The sequence below is a fragment of the Lactuca saligna genome, chromosome 1 (genome assembly GCF_052625555.1).
Source record: "Lactuca saligna cultivar CGN05327 chromosome 1, ASM5262555v1, whole genome shotgun sequence".
Lineage (NCBI taxonomy): Eukaryota > Viridiplantae > Streptophyta > Magnoliopsida > Asterales > Asteraceae > Lactuca > Lactuca saligna.
In genome coordinates, this window is record NC_136417.1 from 44564541 (window position 1) to 44591582 (window position 27042).

The window sequence follows — 27042 nt, forward strand, 5'->3', positions numbered from 1 at the left end:
TCACACATAAAAGAAAAATACTAATGAATATATATATATATATATATATATATATATATATATATATATATATATATATAATTCTAAAATTTGGTTACCTTTACAAAATAATTATTTTTATATAAATTCAAGATAAAGTTGTAGATAATAATTGACGACTATAATCAATAAACATATGAAATGGTTTTCATATAGGAACATTGAATTGTTGTTGGTACAATTCAAGTGAAAATTGTTGGAATTGTTTTAGGTAGGAGAGAATTATAAAATTTAAAGGAGATTAAGTCCATATTTGTAAAAAATATGGTGGGATAGGTTGAGTAGGGAATGGGGGTGGGGTTAATCACGTGCCATGATCCTTATAAATACAAGCATGGTGAGACAAGAGGTCGCACCAAAAGCAAAGGAGTGGTCAAGCCATTAAAAGTACTAAATATACGCACAAACAAATCTTTTCACCTCTCTCTTTCTCTTTCTCTTTCTCTCTCTGATTCGACACAAATCCATTCGAATTGTACTAGCCGCACCTATTGCTACATCAAATCCCATATTCCTTTCGGCTCTCTGTGTTTGTAGTGCGTAGTGTGTGACTGTGTGTTTTCAATTTTCATCACCGGAGCAGATTCTTGCCCAAATTTGTTATCAAAGTGGATTTAAACTTACTTTTAGAGCAAGAAATGGAGCTAAATGGTGAAATGAAGGTGTCGAAGTTCAAGAGGATTTGTGTCTTCTGTGGGAGTAGTCAGGGCAAGAAAAGCAGCTATCAAGATGCTGCAATTGAGCTTGGAAAAGAATTGGTATTTTTTTTACATTCCATCTCTTAACTTTTTCAAGATTTTTGAATCCGGGCTTTCTTGAAATCATGTGTATATGCAATGTTCAAATGGGGTTTTCTTCTCATAACTATTTGATTCAGTCAACATCAAGAAACCTTTTGTTGTTCTTCAAGATTCTTGAAAAACATTCATATACGATGAGTTCTTAGTTTTGTTTCTTCTTTTTATGTTTTAACTTTGCATGTACACAAAAAAAAAAAAAATGAAAACCCATTTCAAATCTTTCCAAAATCATCGCTTCTAAGACGGGATCAAACCTTGTTTCATAACCGAGTTGACTCAGTACACTCGTGTTCATTCGCAGGTTTCAAGAAACATCGATTTGGTGTATGGTGGAGGAAGCATTGGGTTAATGGGATTGGTTTCGCAAGCTGTTCATGATGGTGGTCGCCATGTCATTGGGTAAGATAATACAAAAAGTGTGTCTAAATTCTAATCATGGATTCGTAACCTAGAAAACCTCAAAAACACACACACGCAAACAAAAATATCAATTAAACTTAAAAACAAGATTATTAAAAAATTAATGTTTTGCCATGTTATTGTCTGTTTACAGGGTCATTCCGAAGACACTCATGCCTCGAGAGGTATGTCTAATGTCTGCCATGGCTACAGAAGGAAAAAAAAAAAAAAAAAAGTCTTTACATAAATAATTAAATAAAAATGTGAAATACGATTAATATTGTATTATATATAAATATAATATATATATGTATTGTAAAAGTTTATTGGCTTTAATGTTCCTCTATCCCAATGTTGGTGTAGAAAAGAATTGTTATTGAACTTTGTTTCTTTGTTTGGTCCTTGTAAATTGTAGCCTTATCCAGATAACATAACATGTTGGGTAGTTTGTCTGTTATATGTTTTTTGGGTTCAAAATAGCAGTTCTGATATTTTTCCATTTCTGATTTATAACATGCCAAATTGGGTCAGTAGGACAAGTTTTAATGCATGTTGTACAAGTGATTCTTATCACTGTTTTCACTTTCACTGTGCACTTCTTTCGCTAAAATTAGTATTTTTGATTGTTTTTGTATTAATTTGGTTACTGTTTTTGGTCTATACAGTTGACTGGTGAAACAGTAGGAGAAGTTAAAGCAGTGGCAGATATGCACCAAAGGAAAGCTGAGATGGCTAAGCATTCTGATGCTTTTATTGCTTTACCAGGTTAGTTTTCTAATTATAATTAAAAAAAAAAAAAGTTAAATGTTTTTTTTTTATCTATATGCAAGTAATAAAGTGTAAGCACTTTAAAAGTTAAAGGGGTTAGTTATAATTATTTGGCTTTGACCTTCCAATTTTCTCTCAAAAGATATGAAAAAGTTGGTTTCTTTATGATGCAAAGTGCACTTACTAGAGTTGATTATGAAGAAAAAAGCAATTAGGGGTAATTTAGAGGATGCTTAGCTCACAATGATAATAAAGGACCTTTTTTGGTTTTTTCCCCTAACAAAAGGTACAACTGTTCATGCGTAAATCACAAACCTAGAAGCTACATTTCAAGTTGTGGTATTAAGTAATGACCAGATTTTGTTCTTTGTAGTGCTGTGAAAGCAACTTGTAACAGAAGCTTTATGGTCAAATAAAGCTCTGTACTTTTTAACAACCCATATCCCAAGATTCATGATTAAAAAGATCAGGCTTTTGGAAACCCTAGAATCTTGACCAATCCATCAACATCTTTTAACTCGAAATATGATATTTGGGTATTGTTTTAGGTTTAGGATAAGCATATGTTATAACTTGTTATTTTAAATTTGCGATTTGTTAATATGGGTGTAGGTGGGTATGGCACTCTTGAAGAGCTTCTTGAAGTCATAACATGGGCTCAACTTGGAATTCATGATAAGCCTGTAAGTTCTCCAAAATACCCTTTTCTGAATTTTGAAAAGTATTTAAAAATTTACGCATTTGACGAGAAAATAATTTAAATTTCGAAAATCTTGTAGGTTGGATTGCTGAATGTTGATGGTTACTACAATTCGTTACTCTCGTTCATTGACAAAGCTGTTGAAGAAGGCTTCATTAGCCCAAGTGCTCGCCACATCATCGTTTCGGCTCCTACTGCTAAAGTTTTGGTTCGCAAATTGGAGGTAAAATCCCCAAATTGTTTACTTTTTAGGTCAAACGCATGACATTTTCAAAATTAAAATTGTTATCCATATCTTAGAAATTGAACATGAAACTCCTTCGACATGTAGTACATGTGATAAAGTTAAATGGGTTACGTCAATTTTTTGAAAAAATTGAGTATTTCATAATGTTGGAATTTAGTTGGTTTGATTTTTATTTTCTTGGAATGAAAAAACAGGAGTATGTTCCAAGCCATGAAGGTGTTGCTTCAAAGTTGAACTGGGAAATTGAGCAACAACTTGAATTCACTGACTATGATATCTCTAGATGATCAAAGAAGAAAAAGATTGAAGACTTTTGGAAGAAAAAAAAGGAGCTAACTTTGAAAGGGCTTTTGTTCTAATTAGATTTTTGATGTGAAGGGTAGTAATCTTTTTTGATTTTGTAAATTATTAATGATGGAAATGACTTCCAAGAAAACATGTGGAAAATCTCTCATTTTGTAACCCCCCTTCACTTGCAACTCTGGTTTATTTCACAGGTTGTAAAGATTACCATATATATGCATATTACTATCTCCTCTTTAGTATTCTCCAATAGTTTTAAATATTGTTAATAATTTGTTATGGTTTAAAGTGAAGGAATTTCATTGTTTACTTTTTGTATGCATTTATGACATGTACTGTGACGATTTTGATGGGAACCCATGATTTGTGATCACATGTAAGATTGAAAAAAAGGGGTCGATATGTTGGAGACATGTTTGAACAAAACCATATGATAAAAGTTTTTGTATGGTTTGAGCGGTAGACAACCATTGATTTGACCAAAAGTGTCTATCAAACTTTCTTGATTTTCTTTTGACTTATGTTTGCACTTCTTGGTCTATCGTCACATACACTTGAATCCAAACTAGATTAAATCATTATAACAATTACAAAATAGTGATAAAGGAACAAAAAGTAATCAATTTTTATTACTTTTTCGCTTAAAAATAAAATTCCAATTTCTTTTTGTTTTCTATCATTTTACGAATTTCATACTTCATGGTTTCACTCTCTTTCAAACCACATCGCCGTCATCATTTCTTAACCACCCAAAATCTTATGTGTTTGGGAGGTTTCAGTCACATAAAACCATCATATAAATGTTGTTTCGAGTTGTAATTGTTCAATGATAACTTTTAAGCATTCATTATTTTGCAAATTTGCTCCCGCTCGATGTCCATAAGCAACGGATGAACCTAATAATTTATAAAAAAAAATAAGTCAATCATTGGATGAGTATTCATCAGATTCTAATATGAACACAATCCAAAATTAGCAACATAGTTAGATTTAGATTTTAAAACCGTTTGATTACATGAATCAACCGGATCAACTAGATTAATTAAATAAGTTGAATTAGGATTGAAATTTGTAATGTCAACCACCCGGACCTGTAGTCTATCCGGTACGCTCTGGGTATGTTGGCATTCATCACAAAGTAGGTCCGCCTCAACCCAACCCCCAAATCAAACAATCATGTGCACATAAATATCATACGCTAACATATATAACAGTCAAAGCGATCTAACATATCACTAATAATAGCAACATCCTATAACCAGGATACCGACCTACCAGGTCACTAAGCATATCACCATCATAACTACCAGTATGCAAATCAATAAGAATATCATGCAATAAACTCAGATACAAATCTGAAAAGGGCCGGCATTGGTGCCTTCGACCCTGTTAGTATAGTGAGGACAACTCACCTCACAAGTAGCTCGGGATGATAAATGTCAAACTCCCCAAATACAGCTCCAAACTCAACTACCTACATCCACCAATGATTCAATTTCATAAATTCCCAAATTACTACCCCCCCCCCCCCTCAAAGTCCAACTGATCAACCCTTGGTCAAAGTCAAAGTCAATGGTCAAGGTCAACAACCCATTTTGACCCAAATCGTCGAGTGTAGCCCACTGACTCGTCGAGTTCTTCGAGAACTCGAGAAATTGTGAAAACCCTAGTTGACTCGTCGAGTTTCTAGACAACTCGTCGAGTCCATGCGGTGTCCAAATGTTAGGAAAACCCTAACTAACTCGTTGAGTCATCTCACTGACTCGCCGAGTCCGTGCATAAACCAAAAACAACCAATCTTCATCTGACTCGTCGAGTTGACCATGTAACTCGTAGAGTCCCTTCAGTCCATTTCTCATTCAGACGTTTTTAAGCTACCCCAAAGCTCCAAATTGTAAATCTACCTTCCTAAGGGATAGTTACCACGTAAAGTTGCAAACTTTACGTGCATGCAAGGTCTTAAAGGCCAAAATCAAGCCAAAGAAGAAGTTTTAGGTAAGGAGAAGGCCAAAAGTTGCTAAAGACTAGAACTTTATGACTATAAGGGGCTAGAGGAGTCCATATATGAAGTTACAACTTAGATCATCCCCATAACCAAAAATAACTCCACAACAAACTAGAAATGGCCCTAAACCTTTGCATGAAGAGATCTAACTAGAGAGAAGCCAAGCTAACAGCTTGTTACCTTCAAGATGATGCTAAGATGAAGTAGAAATCAGATCCACAAGCTTCTCCTTGCTCCAAGCTCCTTAGACTTCAAGCTCTCTTCACAAAACCCACCTTCCAAGCTTCTTAACACACAAAAATGGAGAGTAGACACGATTAGGGTTTTCTGAGCTCAAGGGGGGCAGTAAGGGAGGTATGGGGAGGCTAAGGACCCTTTAAATATGGTGTAAAACCCTGAAAATTAGGGGTTTCTCATTCAGCTCCTACTCGTCGAGTTGGGTCCTCCGACTCGTCGAGTAGACCTCATAAATCACGTCGGATGACTAATCTATACACGACTAGATGGGGCTTACAAGTTGCATGAAATCCCTAAGATCTCATTCCCGGAAATCGGGATATTACAAGTTGGTTCGTCTGTTGGCAGATTTTTCGGATTTCAACCCACAATTAGATAAGGATCATTACCTTAAATTGTTTTAACAGTATAAATTCGAATTTTATGATATGGTAATGACTATACGCATCTAATTGAAAGATAATGTTCAAAATTATGTGATTAGTTTAATTATTTAAAATTTGATCTAGAAGTTTTGAAAAGTTTCAAAAACTGCCCTCAAATTTTGGAATTTAAAATTTGATTAAAAGTTTTAATTTTGAAATATTAAATTCTAAAACCTTAGTGTTTTAAAAGTTTAAAATACAATCCTTATACTATTTTAATATTAAAATATTAATATGTATATGTATGTATAAGATGAGTCAATATTACCGTTAGTAGGCCTCATTCATGAAACTATAAGGAATGTTTAAGGAAGCGGCCTGTAAAATGACAGACATTGGGTATCCACTCTTACCCACCGCACTCTTGAATAGTGGAGGGTCGTTAGCCGAACGGGTATGATAGGACATTAATTTTTCATAATAAGTATAATGAAAGTTATAAAGTAACTAAATGTTTTTATAAATTCTCAATCTTAGTTTCTTTAGGAAAATTTGAAAATGATGCTATTCCATGAAATTGCACTTTGCACCTTGCCAATTCGTTAGTGGAGCGTGTGTGGTTAACCAGCACACTAACTTGGACTAACAAGGATGGCAAAGGGTAGCTCGAGAATTACCATAGATCAATGGAGCGTGTGTGGCTAACCGGCACATTAATTAGGTGGTAAACGACATCGAGAGTGCCAAGCTAATTTGTATGGTTATTCACACCTTGTTTGTGATCCTCGGTATCCCAGTCACAAACTTGAAGGGCATAATCAAGATTAAGCTTGCTATTGAAAAGATCAATGAATCTCAAAAGAATCTAGGAATTTCATTTCATTTAAAACCTAATTCCTCATTTCGTTTTTCGTGATGGAATTGGTAAATCGTCATTTACCTACCTTCAAATAATTTGCAATTGGATTACGACATCCCTCTTCTTAGTTGTAAATTATTGTGTTGGGTCCTAACCTTAATATTTCATTTGGGTGTTATATTAAGGATTCTTTATCTAATCTAAACTTTGTTCTTTTCCTTTTTAGATGTCTGGCTCAAACAACGCTTCTGGCTCGAACTCCAACTCCTCAAGCTCCTTCTCTCTCATGAACATTTGTACGAGGATCACATTCGATGGATCCAACTTCAATGATTGGATTCATAACATTCGAATGCCCTTGCGATACTAAGAGAAGGAATACGTTCTTAACAAGCAACTTAACGAGATCGATGAAACCAAATCTACTCCTGAAAAAATAGTTGAGTATAGGGCTCGCTAAATGGACGCGACAAAGGTGTCGTGTATAATTGTAGCCACTAGTTGAGCTGCAGCGGTTCTACGAGGACTACTGGCCTTACAAGATGTGCCAAGATTTGATGGAAAAGTACCATCAAAGTGCGCGTCAAGAAAGGTACGAGATTGTTGCCTCATTAATAACAACCAAGATGAAGGATGGAGAGTCCATCACGAGCCACTTGCAAAGAATGCAAAGGTATGTGGACCGTTTGCTAAAGTTGAATGTCAACTTTGCGAAGAGCTAGCGATTGATATAATCATCCACTATTTACCTCCTTGTTATGATCAGTTCAAGATGACTTATCATATGAACAAGGAAGAAGTCACTTTGAGCAAACTTCAAGGTTTGTTGAGAGCTGTTGAGAGTGTACTTAAAGGCAAAGCTGTTGAGTCCACCCCTATTGTTGCTACCCTGGTCCTTGCTATAGGACATGGTAAAGGGAAAAAGAGGAAAGCTCCCTCCAAGAACCACAAGGGAAAGTCCCATGATGGGTCCTCTTCAAATGGATCCAAAGGAAAATCCAGTTCTGCCACTCCTTCATCTGATCCTAAAGAAGCAACGTGCTTCTACTGTCATGACAAGGGGCATTGGAAACGAAGCGACTCAAATTACTTGCAGGACCTCAAGGATGGGAAGATAAAGCCCACCTTCACATGTATTTATACTATTCAATCTAATAAATCATCACATGCTAGTTCTTGGGTCCTTGATACAGGATGTGGTTTTCACATTTGTTCTGATTTGCAGGGGATGAAAAGAAGTAGGGATGTGGAGCATGGGAAGATGAACCTGATAATGGGGAATAGGAAATCATCGCTTGTCACCAAGATCAGGATTTACTCTTTAGTGCTTAGTAGTGGGTTAGGATTAGACTTGAATGATTATTGCTACTCGCCAAAGATGACAAGGAATATTATTTCTTTTCATGGTTTGTACAGAAAAGGTTTTAGATTTTCATTTAATAATGAAGTTGGTTCTATTAATGCTTTCTATAATGGTATTTTTATTTTGAAGCATTGGCTTGTAATGGTGTATATGAAACTGTGATGGTTATAGATAACTTAGGAAATAATGTGTTGCATATGGATTCGTCTAATGGTTTAGACAAGCTTTGCTTGTGGCATTGTCGTCTTGGACATGTGAACAGGAAGCGCATATCCCAACTCCAAAAGGATGGAGTCTTGGAGTCATTTGCCCTAAAGTTGGATGACACGTGTGAATCTTGTTTACATGGAAAGATGACTAAATCACCTTTCACTGACACTTGTGAAAGAGGTGGGGGATTGTTGGATCTCATACACACAGATGTGTGTGGGCCCTTCAGATGCACCATAAAAGATGCTAACCGCTTCTATGTAACTTTTACCGACGATTATATCAGATATGGGTATATCTACTTAATCAAGCACAAGTTGGAAACCTTTGAAAAGTTCAAAGAGTTTAAGCAAGAAGTGCATAATCAATTGGGCAAGAAGATAAAGATGCTCAGATCCAATAGGGGTGGTGAGTATCTTAGTATCGAGTTCCACGACTATCTTAAGGAATGCTCAAACCAATAGTGTAGCTGAGAGGTGCAATCGAACCTTGTTGGACATGGTTCGTTCCATGATGAGTCGACATTCATTACCTATCTCATTTTGGGGGTATGCCTTAGAGACTTCCACCCATATCCTTAATCTAGTCCCAACTAAGAAGGTTGCCAAAACACCTCACGAGATGTGGACAGGGAAGGTTCCCTCGTTGGCACATATCAAGGTTTGGGGTTGTGAAGCTTTCGTAAAACGAGAGACTCACGACAAGCTTGAACCTCGAAGTGAGCGGTGTATTTCCATCGGCTATCCATAAAAATCTTTTGGATATCTTTTCTACAGACCTAGTGACAACGTGGTCTTTATAGCAAGGAGAGGAGTGTTCCGCGAGAGAGAACTCATATGCCAAGAGGACAGTGGGAGGAAAATTGATCTTGAAGAGATTTAAGAATCAAGTGATGAAGGAACCTCTAACACTAGCACTCAACCTGAGGAAGAGATTCCTGTTGAACTAGTTAACGAGTCATTACCTCTGAGACGTTCCAATAGAGTTAGTGCTCCACCTGTATTGTATGGTTTACATATAACAGCTGAAGGTGATACGTTTAGCAGCGATGGTACACTAATAAATTTGGATGAACCTAACAACTACAAGGAAGCCATGACGGGCCCCGAGTCTGCAAAATGGAAAAAGGCAATTGACAACGAGATTCAGTCCATGTATGACAATCAGGTTTGGAACTTGGTTAACAATGTACCGGGTTGTAAGACAGTTGCGTGCAAGTGGATCTTCAAGAAGAAGACCAAAATGGATGGGAATGTGCATACATTCAAGGCACGACTTGTTTTGAAGGGCTTTACTCAAACCCCAGGGGTTGACTATGATGAGACCTTCTCACCAGTGGCCAAGATCAAGTCTATTAGGGTTATGTTGGCAATCATTGCGTTTAATGATTATGAAATTTGGCAGATGGATGTCAAAACTGCTTTCCTTAATGGGAAGATTGCTGAGATGTTTACATGTGCCAACCAAAATGTTTTGTAGATGCTAAATACCCCAATAGAGTATGCAATCTTGAGAAATCCATTTATGGATTAAAGCAAGTGTCTCGCAGATGGAATCATTTCTTTGATGAGAAAGTCAAAGAGTTTGGTTTCTCTAGAAGTGAGGATGAGTCATGTGTTTATGTCAAGGCTAGTGGGAGTATAGTTAACTTTCTAGTTTTGTATGGTTATGATATACGACTCATAGGAAACGACATCTTGACCTTGCAGGAGGTTAAGTCCTGGCTTGAGAAGTGTTTCACTATGAAAGATCTAGGGGAAGCTGCTTATATTCTGGGGATAAGGATTTTGAGAAATAGGGGTAGAAGACTAATACGACTTAGTCAAAGTACTTACTTGGACAAGGTGCTAAAATGTTTCAGCATGGAGAATTCCAAAGGGGAATTGCCAATCCAGAGTAATACCAAGTTGAGTAAGACTCAGAGTCCGAGTATCGATGCTGAGATAGCAAAAATGAGTTGAGTGTAATATGCTTCCACCGTTGGCTCGATCATGTATGCTATAACATGTACTCGTCATGATGTGGCTTTTACATTGAGCATGGTTAGTCAGTATCAAGGGAACCTGGGTAGAGCTCATTAGACAACAGTGAAGAACATTCTTAATGAAGGGTTTTGAGCATTATAACACTCCTAAGGTGTATATGCAACCCTAGAAACCTTGGATCTATGTTTTACTAAGATACATGCAAATTTGATTTTTCCAAGATTCTTAACCGAACTAGCATGGCATGGGGAACTTGAAACATAAAAGCTAGTAGGAAAACATACCTTTCTTGTTGCTTGGATTCATTGAGAACTTTGTGAGCCTAGCACCCCAAATGTCACGCCTCAAGTGTTTCACACAACACCACAACTCTTGGAATAACTTTGAGAGAAGTAAACTATCACTCAAAATCGGCTAGCCCTCTTGTTCTACACATAGTGCTGATTTTGGTAGCCCATCGGGTCCTATTATAGTGGTGTCACAAGTAGGGTTACAACATCTAAACCCTAATTGACATGGCTTTTCATATTCCATGATCCATGGGTTCATAACCTCCATGGACTATCCATGGAGCACATTATGGGTTTTAGCCAATTCAATAAACCATGGATCATTAGTCTACTATATAAGAATGGATGATTTACACAATCAACCTCATATATTTAGTAAGTCTCCTTTTGATCACCAAATTAATTCTACATTAATTCTTGATCAATACTAATTAAATAATATTATTAATATATTAGAACTTATAATATATTAATAAACCTTAAGTTTCATTTCTATCATTTAGTCTATCTAAGTGTCATGATGTCATGCAATCCAAATGGACCATGCCAACCGAGTTAACTACATTCCAGAAATAGTTATGAAGTTAGACACCTAATCCAACACTTAAGTACCTACGAAGGACTAAGGATTGGGTTCTTATACTTGGTGGGAGTGATGACTTGAGAGTGACAGGGTATAATGACATCAGCTTTCAGACTGACAGAGATAACTTTCGCTCTCAGTCGGGCTGGGCATTTACCCTAAATGGAGGAGCAGTTGCTTGGAAAAGTTCCAAACAGGAGATTGTGGTTGATTAAACGTGTGAATCAGAGTACATAGCAGCAATCGAAGCATTGGAGGAGGAAATATGGTTGAAGAACTTCATTGGAGAGCTTGGAATTGTACCAGCCATAAAGGAACCCATGGAGATTTTCTGTGATAACGAAGGAGCAGTTTCCTTAACTAAGGAACTAAGGGATCATGGCAGATCTAGAGATATCAACAGAAAATACCACTTCATTAGACATCGGGTAGAAGAAGGACTCCTCATAGTCAAGAGGGTATCATCAGAGGAGAACCCAACAGATCCATTCACAAAGGGTCTGAGCAAGGTTAAGCACTTACAACATGCGAGAAGCATTGGTCTGAAGTGCGACATTAGTTTTAGTGATTAGATAGATGTTTAGAAACTTGTAATAGATAAATGTAATTGACATTTGATGATTAAGTAATGGAGCTTTATTTATGAGTAAGGTTTACTATCTTGTGTCAATTGTTTACTATTATTTCACTTTTGCATGTTTTACTTCCTAAATAATTAGATTGTTCAAATTATCCAAAGCCGATCATACTTTGGGAGTAAGTAATGGGGAAAGATTGTCATGAATTGGTTTGTAGATTGTCTAAGTGCTTAGACATAGCAAAGGTTTGATGCAACGTTCATGAGTACTTTTGAAATAAGATTTTAGTATTGGATTAAACCCACGCTCATGTGAATCACTTCATGGAAATTATCACGAGTGATTGTGAGACGATAATATCATATAATCTTTAAACCGAGATATATGAGTTTTTGCTTACAAGTTGGTTGTTCATTGATAATGCGTAAATGCATCAGTAACTTTATGTTATAAAACATGTTGTTGTGTACGATTAGATGAGTAAATAGTACAAGCATATAAGTCAAAGTTTATCTGTTTCTTTTACCCTAAGAGGGTAAAAGCGATATCTTGGTCCCCTCGAGGATTTTGTGTTGACTTATGTGTTGGGCCCGGTCAGGACTGAATAGATGTGTTCAATTAAATTCTATATCAGACAAATCAAAAGTCGCGAAACAAATTGTTGAACATTGATAATGATTATGTTCCATGTCTTTGTTCACATGATATCTTGCAGAATAGAGGATTATATGATCCCTTATCTAAAAGACACGTCATTGACTAGGTTACAGTTTGATAGCGGCTTTTAAGAGCTACAATTGCTAATCGGATTTTGAAGTTATATTTGCAGTTATAGTTATTAGACTTATCCAAGTGGGAGACTGTTGGATTAGGTGTCTAAGCCCATAACTATAATTGGTATGTACTTGACCCGATAGTAGCATGGTCTTTTTGGGTTGCCTTCACCATAGCAACTGGACAGTACATACCAATTTATTAATGTATTATAAGAATAATATATTAATTGAGAAATTATATTATTTAATTAGTATTAATCAGAAATTAATTTAGTGATCAAAAGAGATTGATTAAAAGAACATGGGCTGATTAAGTAAACCAGTGATAGTTGCACTTTAGGCTAATGGAGCCTATTGATAAGAGGTGGACGAAAATCTATGGGAAACCTATAGAGTTTTCATCCAAGGCCTATCATATGGGGGTATGTAGATTGCTTAGGGCCTAAGAAAGGGAGTTAGGGTTTCAAGTTGAAAACCCTAGCAGCCTCAACTATAAAAGGAACCTCCCAACCTCCAGATTTTTACCACTGCTTCCTTAGAAGAAACCCTAGCCAATTTCTGCCTCTCTTCTCCTTATTCTTTGTTTGTGGTGTTTGTGACTCCATTAGAGGTGCAATGCTTGAGGAATTAAGCTCTTGAAGGTCAAGATCAAGGAAAAGATTACTTGTTATTACTAGTTAACAAGAAAGGTATTCTTCTAAACCTAGTTTAATTATTGAATTCGAAAATTGTATGCTAGATTAGGGTTCTTGCTTTGGAAAATTAATTTGAATGTATAACTTGAGAAAAACCTAGATCCAAAGCAAATAGGGTTGCATATGCACCATAAGAATGTTGTAATGCTCAAAACCCATCACTTAGCTGGTTTGATAAGGATGTTTTTGAGTGGTTGAAGAGAATCCCCCCACACCATTGGGCTATAAGCCACTTTTCAGGTTATATTCCCTACCATAGGTTTTGCTTTACTATTGCTCAATATATTTGACTTATTTGATATAATGTACTTGTTTAATACAGATAGAGCAGGATCAAATATATTGCTCAATAATTTGGGTGAGGTATTCAACAATAAGCTAATTCATGGTATGGATAAGCCCATTATAAGTTGTCTTGAGTTCATCAGGCAACACCTTATGAAGAGGATCTACAATGTGATAAAAGTGAAGTCCAAAGCTCCAGATCCACCCACTCCAACAAAATCAAAGTTACTTGAGAGAAACATGGAAGTTCAGTCCAATATAGGGGTCATAACTCCAGGACTTGCAAGGGTCAAGTAGGGAATGCAGGAAGCAGTTAAGGAGGGAATGGAGGTGGCAGTTAAGGCAGGAGTTAGTATGTTTTGTTTATAAAATTATCTTTTGGTTTAGGACTACTTTGTACATTTGGATGTAATGGTTTATAACTACTTTATTGTCATTGTTTTATTTGGATCCTTTCTCCTTTTTGGTCATGAATTTAATGTCAACATTTTGTGATTGTTAAAGAATGATGTTTATGGTGTATTTCTAATTGTTTACCACATTTAGAGGCTTTGACGAGTTTGTTTTGAAACAAAAAAATACACATTAACATTATGTGATAACTACATTACATTGTTATTACAACCATCAAAAGGGTACACATTTTTGAAGTTGTCCAAAATAACCCTAAATCAATATTACAACATCAAATAGCAAAAAATTACCACATTCCCCTGTTACAATATCATAATCCAAAAAACACCCAAAATTCCATGCAACTATAGGGGTACCTAATTCCTAAACCCTAAATGAAAAACACCTAAACCACCACAAATAGTACCCAACTTGCAAACAAACACATCTTCAGTTTTGCCACTAGATAGTTTGCATTGTTAATATTTCTCAATAATCTGGGTATTATCAGCATAGATCTTGCACATATTGGAGGATCAATCAATCCTAAGAATCTGCATTCGTAACCCTTCAAGATTAAAAAAATAAATATAAATAAATAAATAAACATGAGGGTGATTTTCCAAAATGAGGGTAAAATACCAAAATGGAACACTTACCTATTGAGGGCAAGAAAGAAACCTCTCACTAGGGTTTGTTGATGTCTAAGAGGTATGAACCACCGCAATCCTGACACAGAAACACATCACCATTTCGATTGTTGATGTCTAAGAAGTTGTGAACACAAAGTATGAGTAGGGAAGAATATAAAGCTCATAATACTTGAAGATGGAAGAGTGAGATCACTAGCTCCTGCTTTTATTTTGAATAAGGTTGCAAAAACGGTCCTTGTAGGTGGAAAGACAAAAATACCCTCGTCTTTATTGTAGGTAACAACACACATGGACGGAAGTTAGTGTGAGGGACCAAAAACAATAGAAATATCCAAATCTGGACCGATAGTGTACCAACAGTTCGTTTTGGACCAAAAGCACAAAAAACTTTTTTCGTGGTGGTTGGGATTGAAATTGGATTTGGGTTTGCATTTCAGTTAGGTGTGTTGTTCGTGGTGGTTGGGGTTGGAATTAGAATTGTTGTGGCATTTGGAATTATGAATAGTAACTTGGAACACTACCTACAAACATTTGTTTTGAGAGTAAATTGATGGATCTATTTGTGCTCAGTAATGTGTTGGTGATAATAGTAACTGAGAAGTGCAATTGGGTTGGAAGAGTTGGGAGCATTTGAGTTGTTGGAAGACATTTTGAGAGAATAAGGTTTGTATTTTGAGTGAATTGAATGGTAAATAAGGGGTGGGTGGGTGTGTGTGTGTGTGTGTATATGTGTGAGTGTGTGGTAACATCCCGAAAATACGACTCAAACATTTCATTTTTAAAGTTTACCAAATTTTTAAACACAAAACATCATTTTGATTCCAAAACCATGAGAACACAATATAGTTATAGTGTATAATCAATACAGTTCATAAAAAATATTATCAGAGCATAACTCCCAAAATCTCTACTGCAGAAAATCTTAGTGTGATGTGACGCGATCAAGTCGGCCCCTTCTCCTTCGAGCTGGAAGTACCTGAAACACAAACTGAACCAGTAAGCACAAACGTTAGTGAGTTTCCCCCACCATACCACATACAACATAATCATACTATCAGGCATATCTGGGTGCCCAACCTACCCTGCCGAACATATTTGGGTGCTTGACCTACCCTGTCGAGCATATATGGGTGCTCGACCTATCCTGCCAAAACATATTTGGGTGTCCGACCTACCCTCCGGTCTATTTCAACCGGTTACAAGGTTTATTTCACCCCTACCACTACCACATAACAACATACATAAATCACATGATCATCAAGCAATACGTGAACAATGATAATTATCACATAGACAACCATCATACTATGCAATAAATAAAGGGTCGACATTGGTGCCTTCGACCCATAACATTCACGAAGGGAGACTCACCTCAACTGTGAATGTCAAATCGTAATATGCGGATGACTCAGGCCTTCTCTCCCTATAGCACAACAAACTTCCTAACTAGTCACTGGATCTAAACCTGGCACCAAGGTCCAAACCTTGATTCATATCATAAGGCAAAGGTTCCCTCATCTTTGCCCTATTGGGCGTCTTCCTCCTAAGGCCCAACTTTAAAAATAAAATGTCCAAGTCCAACCACCTAAGCTTTAAGGCCCAATAAGACCCAATACCATAAATCCTAGACGTAGGCCCAAAAGCCTTAGTCCACAGGTGGGCTTGAGGCCCAACAATTCCAAGCCTAATATCTTATAGCCCCAAAACACACTTTTGATCTACTGCATGTGTAAGCGCTGCTTACTCACCATGTACGCCCGACGTACACTAGCCTTGACCAGATACGAGATGTTAACCTAGTACACGCAGCGTACTAGCCAACCATCCTTAGAACTTTCTTCTGGCTTAATCCAGTAAGTCCTAACATCCAAAACATAGATTCATGCCCCTAAAAATATCCTAAACCATAAAGTAATAAACTTTATGCTTTTGCATGCATGGATGGGGATTAAAACACAAATTAAGCCCATAAGCTCACTAGGTTGCTATCTAGCACTTGCATGGTTGAGGCCAAACCATCAAGGTCCGCTTTTTATGGCTCTAAACATCTCCATGAGCCAAAAAGGATAGGATTGAAACTTCTATAATTGAAGGAACCTCAATTATGGGACCAAAATATAACATAAAACACCCCAAAACTAGATCTAAGCATGCAGTGATCAAGGCTAAAGCTTTATACTTCAAATGGGTCAGAAATGATGCCAAACTTCAGGATCTACAAGCCCTATTCACATCCTTACTCCTCCTTCAAAATCACCTAATAACACCAAAAATACTCATGGTAAGCTCAAAATGCATGCAAGAGGCTTAGGGTTCAGGTCTAACACTTTAAGGACAGTGGAGACTGAGAGAATGAGGGTTTGGACTTAAGGTGTTTAAATAAGGTACAAACCCTAAAATTAAAACTATCTATATTAATTTTTTTTGTAAGCAACAAAAGATGATGCTTGGCAACTCGGGCAATATATATATATATATATATATATATATATATATATATATATATATATATATATATATATATATATATAGTGGTAATTTGTTAAAAAAAATCAACAAACAATCATAAGAGCTTCAACGAATTCTTTTCAAACAATCATATGAGCTCAACGAGCATTTTTTCCATAGGTAGAACTTTGCCTCAAGTGAATTAACACCCGAAAAGAAACAATCAGGGTTGGTGTACACCCTCGATGAATATGTGCCACATCTATATAAGTTATGACACCCTATAGTCTAATAGGCCTAAAAAATCTCAACCTCTTTAGCTAACGAGTCAAAGGTCATACCCTACTAGGAGTCTCATACTCTCATCAATGGATACAAAATAGTCAACTATTCTTTGAAAAGAGCCAATGTCATATAATGTTTCCCCCATGTTAAATCTTTGATTTGGTATCAATATATCCTTTAAAACAACCGAATCCAACTGGGCCCGAACCCATTTTCAATATTTTATTTACACGATAGAGTTGTATGACAAAATACAAATTTGGTGGAAACAATCCCCTAGGAAGTAACTCGACTATATGGTGAAAATGTTTTAAAATTGTTTTAACTCGTCAAATATTAAACTCGATTCCCGATTCATTAATGGTATATGTTTTCTTGATGTACCCACGAGGGACCCAGGTATGGGCCTTGGTTTCATGCCTAGAGATGCAATAGCTTGAAGTACACGTTTATAGAGATGGAAACTGAGGAGAGATACGTCTTTTTGCCATCAGTCAATATCATAACTTGTTTCAGGGTTACTTGTAGAGATTCCATTCCAAACTATAGACGTTGGGGGTTCTATGGTTGTTGAAACCCAAGGGATGGAAGCTTTAGTTGCTAAAGAATTGATGCATCTGAAAATAGCTTCTTCACAGCTTTCGAGAGCTTTCTTTCATGGTGTCTTACCATGTGGCGAAGACTTCGATTAGAAAGCTTTCTTTCATGGTTTTTTTTATTTTTGATGATTTTAACTTTTTTAAGATCTCTTTCACAAATAGTATAAACTAGGTAGCATCTGAACCATTACACACCTAAAGGGGTTGCAAATTCCATTGCGAATTTACATAAGTCTCGATCTTATCCTATTCATGAATGTACATGATCATGATTTAAAATAATTTGAAGACAAAGTAAGTTATTTCCATTTCAAAATCATGTCCTTAAATTTTTTTATAAAGGCAACAATATATGTACATCATTTCAAACAAGACGAAGATAATTCTTTTAGGTTTTAAGCACTTTAACAAACAATAGACAATTTCATACACACACGGTAATAATATAAAAACAACTTCCTCCAGTGACACATTCGACTTGGTTAGGGTTTTCAGGATTAGCAAGCTTGAATGAATGTCGTTATTCCTATTCAATTATATAATACATTTTACAGCTATTCCTAATTTCCTGTTCAATCATACAAAACTTAATTAGGGTTTATGCATGCCAATTTGCAATCAGTAAACTTAATATGTGCATCGTCAACCTCCAAACAATCAATTGCAGTATGCCAAATTGCTATAGATTAAACCTGAACACTGAAGTTAACATAAACATCTACTCATCCACATTAACATAGGAAAACATATAGTTCAAAAAGAAGAATTTATGCAAACAGTCATATTTTCAAACCAAAACCAAAACCAAAAACAATAATTTTGATTACAAGTGTGATCCAATTGAATCATTCATCTAAGATCAACGTAGATATTCAAAATCGGAGTCTTTATAATATATCAAAAGCAATAATTTTCAAAATTCCTACATAGAAACACTTTCAAGAAAGAAATACCAGAAAAATCAAAGCTGCATCAATCCAGAGGAATCTCCACATCACCATCAGCAATTTCCTGTTGCAAATCCTTAGGATCCTTCCCGTCGACAGTACAACCAACGGAAACACACGTCCCGAGGATCTCCTTCACAGTTCCCGCCAACTCCTTCGCCATCGACCTCGGCCTCATCACTTTCGCAATCTCGATAACATCATCTAACGATATGTTTCCAGAATGCTTGATGTTCTTCACCTTCTTCCTGTCGCGTTCCGGTTCTTTAAGGGCTTTGATAACCAGAGCAGCGGCGGATGGAACGACGGAGACTTTAGCTTGCCGGTTTTGGACGGTAAGCTTGACGGTGACTCGCAATCCCTTCCAGTCCTTGGCAGTTTCTTTAGCAATGTCTTCTCCAATTTTCTTGGGAGAGAGACCAAGGGGTCCGATTTTGGGGGCGAGTGAAGATGCAGCTCCAACCTCACCACCGGTGACGCGGACGTACACGTCAACAACCTGAGATGGATCGAACTTAGGAGGCATTTCTCCGGTGAATTGGGATACAGAGGTGGTGAGGTGCGAGGGTTTGAGAGAACGGAAGAAGTGCAGAAATTGAATTGTTAGCCATAACTAGGGTTTTGTTGGTTAAAAAGATTAGATGGACTAAGCCTCATAATGGGCCTCTATTAATTTGGGCTTGAATATATGGGCTCAATTAATTGGGTAGCTTATTAGACCTAGGGCTATGATAATCGGGTCTTTTGAGCACCTTTTAAGTTGTATAGTTTTGAACTTTAGATGGCTTTTTTTGCATTTTTTATATTTATGCTACCTAAATGAAATATATGCAACAAATTTTATTACAATGATACATCATATCAACAAAATAAATGATAAAAAAAGTCGTATAAGATATTCTCATCCATCCCGAAAATATTTATACATATGCCAAATGATTGAGTTGCCCTGCTCACGAAATGTATGCAACTTAAAACCGTTTCTTTACCATAACAAAAAACACACCAAAATAGGTGTGTGTTACATCAATCTCTGCTCCTTCTCTTCTACATAACGAGTGATGCCCGGACCAAATTGGGAGGATATGCATGTCGTGTTGTTCCTTACTCTTTGAAAGCACAAAAACCTTTAATAGAACCGAGTAAACTAAGAAAATGTTGGTGATATGTTGACATATTTCTAATTATTTATTCAAACTCAACATGATTTGATGATGAATGGGAAAGAAGGTCCTTAAATAGGGATGAAAAGCCAGTTATGAGTTGTGGTGGAAAGTAGAAAAATGACAAAGCAATCAGCATCTTCGAAAGGATATACCATTGGCACAACACATAAAGTGCACCCAAATTGTCCAAGCCCCATGTTCCTTGGTGGCCACTGTTACATTCTTTGAATTATATCATACTTATCTGCTTCATTTTATTTAAGTTTTCATCGCTTTTATTGCTTAAACAAAGTTAATTTCCTAATGATTCACATCCGAAACTACAAATATTGTTTTAGTAGATGCAACAATGTAAAATCAAGAAAACTCCCATGTCATAAATCACTTCTGATTGTTATGTTAGTGAGCATAACTTACATTCCAAAGAAAAAAAACAAGATAACAACTTTCATTATTAAAATTAGTTATTCAATATCTTATCAACAAAAAAAAACAGGCCCTCTTTATATAATCCTAATCTCATTCATTCCACCACACACACACATCGTTAGGCTATATATTATTAACAGCACACAACTCGTGCCCTTTAAAAGCCTGAAAAAAAAAAAAACCAGGAATGATGTCATTGCCTATACCCAAGTCTGGGCTTTTCCTTCAAAGTTGTGGCTGAAAGTGATGAGTCGGAATTGGGCTCAGTTGATGAAGTGGGCCGGGCCCAAATCTTGATATGGCCTTCTCGACACACAGTGAGCACGGATTCCTGTGTGAAAATTAAACCCGAGAGTGGGTCCGTGTGGACCCGGTGGACTACTAAAGGTGATAGCTTTGGGACATCACGCATGCTTGGCGCAGGTCGTAACGTGCCAGGTGGCCATGCGTGGTCCCAGTGAGCTGACTGGCTCCCAGTGCTCATTGTTGGGGACCCACCGGGAGCCCTACGCATTGGGACCACTAACTCCTCCATTTCCAAATCCCATAATAGTACCTGTGTGTCCTGTTGCATCAAATTAAAATTTAAAATTACTTTTTTGTTTTTTTTTTTCCAATATAATTATTGGGCAACATTTTCATTTTCATTTAAAATATAAAAAATTACCTGACCAACAGAACCAAATCGATATACAACATTTTCACTTGTGCCATCTGAATTCGGGGCAGACCAATATGAATCAAAAGCAACCCCGCTGACCTGTCACCCGCATTATAATAATATCAGAAATGCCAAAAAAAAAACAAAAAGGGTATAAATGTAAAAAGACATACCCATGAGCTATGTCCTTCACCCCATGCTACAATTTTCCTTTCTTCCATACTCCATACTTGAACAAGGTCATCTTCGCCTCCAGTTAATATGTATTTACCATCCATGCTGTCATTTCACTTGTTATCAGTTACACTTGTTTTTTTTACGAATAAAATTAAATAATAATAATAATAAATTAAAGAGTTAAAGAAAGGAGCTTTTAACCTCCAAGTGCAACATAATAAAGCACCATAATAGCTTTTGCCTCCACATATAAGTTGTTCGGTTTTAAAATCAAAAACTCGTAGATAACCTACAACAAATATTATTTTAATTATAATTAATAAACTTATATTTACAAATATAAGAGTTTAAATATAGTATAAAGGATGTTGTTATTAATTATTATTATTATATATTATATATATTAATACCATCCCTTCCAACAATAGCTATATAGGCTCCATCACTTGAAAAGGCAATACTGTTAATTGAACCTTGACATATATGCCATCTAGCAATTGGATTCTGTACATAGGTAATAAAAATTTAAAATTATAAATTATAATTACATAAAAGAAAATATACAAATTTGGATACATGTCAATTGGTACCTTGCTGTATCGTGCATGTGAGACAGAAAATTGATTTTGATCTTTAATAACTGGGAATGAAGGGTCACCTGAACCATCTTTATTCTGGATATATACGGTAAGATTAATAAAATTATTAATAAGTTTCCATTATTCACCATATTAATTAGAGACATACTATTATTATTATTATTATTATTATTATTATTATTATTATTATTATTATTATTATTATTATTGTAAATGTAAATGACTTGCCTTTTCATATACATACATATTTCCATCTGCATGTGCAACAATGAAAGTTCCATCACCATTAGGTACCCATGAAATACTTGTACAGCGAGTGTTATTCACACATCCATCTTTGTTATAATGTTGGGCTCCAACAAGCTTTTTTCCACCATCTTGTAATTGTTGTCTTAATGACACTGAATAAACTACAAAATTCACAAAACATGTAATGTATAACAAAAAACTGACACTAGTCATTGAAATTTTGTCTTTTGAGAAAAACAGAAATGAATACCATCTCCAGAATTCAATCCAATGAGCAAATCATGTCCATCTTTAGCATCTGGATCAAAAGCATGGGAAATGGGATTTGAAGTGCTGAAATTTATAGACTTTATAGGATCCTGTGTATGACATTATCACATTAGAACCAAATTCATGTTGATTGTTGAAGGAGAAGTAACTAGTAAGTACCTTGTCTTGAGAATTTAAATCACTGATGAAAATTGCATCACCAACGTTGAATATCAAATAAGTTCCTTTTCCATCAAAGTTTGAATTGGGTGTATAGCTATTGGTATATGAAGAACTTAATGATCCAACTTTAGTTGTTCCACTTGAAGATTTGCTTCCACCATTGCCTCCGACAAAACTAAGTGCTCTACTACCATTTCCACCACCTAAGAACTTTGCTGCTGCTGATTTTACACCACTACTGATGCCTATACTTGAAGATGAAGATGACAGAGCATGGACAGGTTTATCCTTTAGATGAGCAAGAGTCACCTGGGAAGAATATCATGATTTGGAAGTCAGTTTAATCCTTGTTACTTTTCTTTATGGAATGGATATCGAACAAAGAAGATATTAGTGATCTTCACATCTTTACCAAATAGCATACATAAACAATCCAACAGGTTACCAATTTTATGTTCTTACAGAAATGCCCAAATACTGAATTAAATACAGGTCGATTGAAACAGAATTAGAAACATGAGAAATTTATCAAAATTAGGGTGGATCAAGGACCGGAAATATTACCTGAGTAACAGACTTGCCATGGGCATAGTGAAGGAGACCGGCGGGATGACTTTTCTCGTACTTAAGCTTATACCTTCCTTCCGGCGTTTTGAAATACGTCTTCAAACCCGGCGCTTGTTGTCCGCTGCCGGCAGCGTTGTTGTTGCCTGTTGTTGACGACGAAGACATCATTGAATTAGGGTTCGATGCACTGATCATCGCCACGATCAGATGAATAGCTAGTGCTATGTACAGTGGAATTTGTACAGGAAAACGCAGAAAGAAATTGGATCAAAGCACATTGTTAAAAGCTAGGGTTTACGGAGGTTTCAAAAGGTTTTTATGATGGTGATGATCCGTTGAGTTGATTTTTGGGGCTTATCGATACTGAAAGATCAAATTTGCGAATGGAAATCAATTGACAATTGAAGTTAAACTGTCGTAGGCAAACAGGGACATGTCTCTGGTGTTGTTCATATGCAAATTTTCCTAGGGAAAAAATAAGAGCATTTTTGCCTTTTACTTTTTTGTTTATTTGGCTAAGATCATCCACGTTGCCATTCGCCACTTTTAACCTTCTTCTAAGACCAATTTCAAAGTATTTGAAATATTAAGAGACTTTACTTAATTGATTATAGGGAAGTCTGCGAAAAAATCTCAAAATTTTGCCCCAATTTATGATTTAGTTTTAGATTAAATTTCACTTATGAAAAAGGACTGATTAACGGCTATTACACTCAGTGTAGTCTTAGGAACCGTGTCACAACCCCAAACCAAGGATGACGGAATATCCGGGGTGGAGGATTTCATGTATAGTATCACAACAACAAGTATAATAGTGCTCAAAGTAAATACAATCATCATAAATATAATTGAAAAAGTAACATCATAGTAAGTTTACATGTTTCAAAATCAATTATATTATGATGACAAAATGAATTGTTTGACGATTTAACGTCTCATCCTCAAAATGTTGTTGTTTTCCTGTTTCACTGATTTCCTGAGAATACAAGTAGTTTTGAAAAGTATCAACAATTAAGTTGGTGAGTTCATAAGAGTTTTGTTTGAGGAAGAAGCCGTTTTCTTTGAAAAAACAACAAAGTACGTTTCCAAAAATCCAATATTTTCTTTATCAAGTGTGAAATGAATGCTTCTATGTTATGCGATAATGAACCCTAGAAAGGCTCGTAGATTCCTTCTATAATCACTTAGTGTATATATGTTATATAAGATTTAAATTAAATGAACCGTCGAATATAATGGGTCTATAATGGGTCTGCCTTAGATCCACAACCAAACAAGGAACAGAAAGAAAGGCGGGCCCATCAATTCTAAGTCGATTATGAATAGATTCCTATATAACTCTAACATATACACTTCGCAATTACAACCGAAGCCTAACAATTCTAGATGAATGGAGTTTTAACATAAATATGTTTCCAAAGAAAATCCAATATTTTCCTTATAAGAGTTAGGTAGTCCTAAATCCCAAGACCGAAAGTAAACAAGTATTTTTCCATACTTAAAGGTATAAAAGTGATTTTAAATCGGCATAAAATCATTTTTGATATGAAAGTGTACAAGTTTTTTTCCATACTTAAAGTAATTCATGTGAGTTAAATCGACATAACTCGTTAATATAAAAGTAGAACCCGTAAATTTTATGATTTGTTAATACCACATGTGAACTATTATAACCATGCTAAGACTCAAACGGCCTCGTAATACAACATTCTTCAGGCGTCGCACGTTAAATGACAATTGTCACCTCATACCTACCGGTCTAGTTGTTGCAAGCAACTCTGGTGCAAGTTTGTCAAACCCAATATAGATCTATACACAACTATCACGCTCTCCCTACAAGAGACTGTGGTTACAATTTACAGGACTTTTGACTTTGTTACCATGAAGGTAACACGAAGGGAATGACTCAAAAATTTATTCATTAACAGATTTACGTGAACTGAACTGAAAACCTTTGGTAAATAAGTTTGAAATGTAAATGATACATAAATTATACCTATTATAGTTTATCCAAAACGTTTGTAATGTAAAAGAACTGTTTTATGAAAATAAATTAGTGCTATGAATCCATAAACTATGATTATTATAGCTTGTTATATGTGTTCTAAATTAATGAAGAATCTTATCATGAATGACTAAATGTCAGTTTACGATGATAAACTAACAAGAAAACACATTCAATATTTAGTACTTATTGTTATACACTTTGCTCAACATAATACAAAGTGTTATGAAAGTTATAAGTTGTTAACTAGTTTTTAACCTTCGTGCTCTGTTTTAGAAAAATCATAGAAACATCATACAAAGTCGAAAACTAAATCCGTAAATTCTGAGAGTCCATAAAATGTGTCTAGTTTATCCATAATTTTTATTATGATTTTTGAAGTCTTTAACTTGTGCTAAAATGTCCATATTCATAGACTGGTCCGGATTTGTTCTTGAAATGATAGGCTGTTTTGTAAAAATCACCATAAATCATAGAAAAATCGTATGGAGATGTGCAAGTAGTCATTTTAAAGGTGTAAACCTGAAATATTTGCATCTAATACAGTTTTGGAAACTATAATGTTTAAGTTGACCAAAACAGTCCGTGAATGGAGTTAAACTTTCCTGATGAAAGTTGTTGGAATCATTTAGTTGTGTTCTTGGTGTTTTAACTTGTATTCCCCCCCCCCCCCCCATTAAAACTTAAGAAAACATGAAAGATAGGGGTATGAACTTATCTTATATGATTTTAGTAGGTGAATGTTGAAGAAGAGAAGTGTTCAACTCAAGAACACTTGGAGGATTGCTTGAAGATTCGAGAATCTAACACTAATGTGATGGAATTTGTGTAAGCAATATATGATTTTGAGTAGGAGGATGTGTAGTAATCATAAGAAAGATTATGATACTTACCAAATGAAGGAGAAAAGCCTTGGAGTATGCCTTGAAGTTCTTGAAATTGAGAGAGAAAGATGAGAGAGTCTGGAGTGTGATTCTTGGTGGAAAATGAGAGAATGAATGAAGTGTGAGGAGAGAGGGTGGATGTTCCAGCTCTAAGAATGTGGGAAATGGCTGGAAATGATGAGAAAGTACATTGACATGACGTATGTATGGTGGAAGGAGTGTGGCTGGTCATGGAGTGAGTGTGGGGGTGGTTGCTTGTGTCATTAACTAAAGAAAGTCAACACTCCACCTCTTGTACTTCACCCACTCTTCTTGGATAAGATTTATCCCCAAAAACGTGATTAATTAATAAATATGGGGGCTTACATGTTAAAATAAAGTTTTTGGTGAAAATCTCACGTTAAAATAATTAAAAACAAGCCTAAAATGCAAAACTAGTCGAAAACCGGGAAGTTGAGGCGAAGGTGCGAGGGTTCGGCCCCTCCTGGTGCTGGACCCGAAGGCGAAGTGGGCTAGGAAGTGAAATGGGGCAAAGCTGGTCGGAAGCGAAATGGACCGAAAGTAGGGTTTGGGCTCGCATGCGAGGTTCGGGTTCAAGATAGAGGGTTCGGTCCGAAGGTAAGTTTGGTTCCTGGAGCTTCGGGTTCGGTTCTTGGGGCTTCGACTCAGCAGTTCGGTCCCTTCATGGACCTTCGGCCCTAAGAGGGTTCGGCCCTATAAGAGGGGTTTCGGGTCCTTAAGTCTAATTTACCCGTATTTACCCCGTTTTAAGTGGTTTTTGACCCGGTTAAGTGTCGGGATGGCCCGAAAGACTATAAAAAGTTAAATGAACTTTTGAGAGAGATTTCACATACTTGGAGAGATTTCTCATACTTAGAGGGATTTGGGAGAGATTTCAAATACTTGGAGAGATTTAGGAGAGATTTCACATACTTGGAGAGATTTGGGAGAGATTTTACATACTTGGAGAGATTTGGGAGAGATTTCACATTCTTAGAGAGATTTGGGAGAGATAGAATGAAAGAGATTGGAAGAGGCTTCTTTTGTGACCTTTTTGAGTG

The 27042-nt window shown here is 36.1% G+C and overlaps 3 protein-coding genes across 3 annotated transcripts; 1 reads left to right on the plus strand and 2 right to left on the minus strand.

Annotated features, from left to right (window-relative positions):
- The first annotated feature begins 402 nt into the window (after window positions 1-402).
- On the plus strand, window positions 403-3498 carry LOC145034653 (cytokinin riboside 5'-monophosphate phosphoribohydrolase LOG3-like). Its single transcript, XM_078983126.1, has 7 exons — window positions 403-797; window positions 1141-1238; window positions 1393-1423; window positions 1904-2003; window positions 2619-2689; window positions 2786-2929; window positions 3148-3498. Exons 1-7 carry the CDS (start codon window positions 678-680, stop codon window positions 3238-3240), a joined length of 657 nt encoding a protein of 218 aa, XP_078839252.1. The 5' UTR covers window positions 403-677; the 3' UTR covers window positions 3241-3498.
- Window positions 3499-18631: 15133 nt separating this feature from the next.
- LOC145034663 (large ribosomal subunit protein uL11) lies at window positions 18632-20006 on the minus strand. The gene has a single exon (XM_078983137.1). It carries the CDS (start codon window positions 19336-19338, stop codon window positions 18838-18840), a length of 501 nt encoding a protein of 166 aa, XP_078839263.1. The 5' UTR covers window positions 19339-20006; the 3' UTR covers window positions 18632-18837.
- A 397-nt stretch (window positions 20007-20403) lies between these two features.
- On the minus strand, window positions 20404-23603 carry LOC145034671 (putative catabolite repression protein creC). The gene is made up of 10 exons (XM_078983150.1): window positions 23090-23603; window positions 22523-22834; window positions 22344-22452; window positions 22073-22254; window positions 21836-21919; window positions 21656-21749; window positions 21447-21534; window positions 21242-21347; window positions 21075-21167; window positions 20404-20972 (listed from the first exon to the last, which is right to left on the minus strand). The coding sequence occupies exons 1-10, from the start codon at window positions 23285-23287 to the stop codon at window positions 20601-20603; spliced, it is 1638 nt and encodes a 545-aa protein (XP_078839276.1). The 5' UTR covers window positions 23288-23603; the 3' UTR covers window positions 20404-20600.
- Window positions 23604-27042: the final 3439 nt, after the last annotated feature.

Bases quoted from the DNA above. Each gene is read 5' to 3' on its own strand.
- LOC145034663 (XM_078983137.1), bottom strand. From the start codon at position 19,338: ATGCCTCCTAAGTTCGATCCATCTCAGGTTGTTGACGTGTACGTCCGC.
- LOC145034653 (XM_078983126.1), top strand. From the start codon at position 678: ATGGAGCTAAATGGTGAAATGAAGGTGTCGAAGTTCAAGAGGATTTGT. The intron at 798-1,140 runs GTATTTTTTTTA...GTTCATTCGCAG, and splicing joins TTGAGCTTGGAAAAGAATTG to GTTTCAAGAAACATCGATTT. The intron at 2,690-2,785 runs GTAAGTTCTCCA...AAAATCTTGTAG, and splicing joins TTGGAATTCATGATAAGCCT to GTTGGATTGCTGAATGTTGA.
- LOC145034671 (XM_078983150.1), bottom strand. From the start codon at position 23,287: ATGATCAGTGCATCGAACCCTAATTCAATGATGTCTTCGTCGTCAACA. The intron at 21,535-21,655 runs GTATTAATATAT...TATTTGTTGTAG, and splicing joins AGCTATTGTTGGAAGGGATG to GTTATCTACGAGTTTTTGAT. The intron at 21,348-21,446 runs GTTAAAAGCTCC...GTGAAATGACAG, and splicing joins TTATTATGTTGCACTTGGAG to CATGGATGGTAAATACATAT.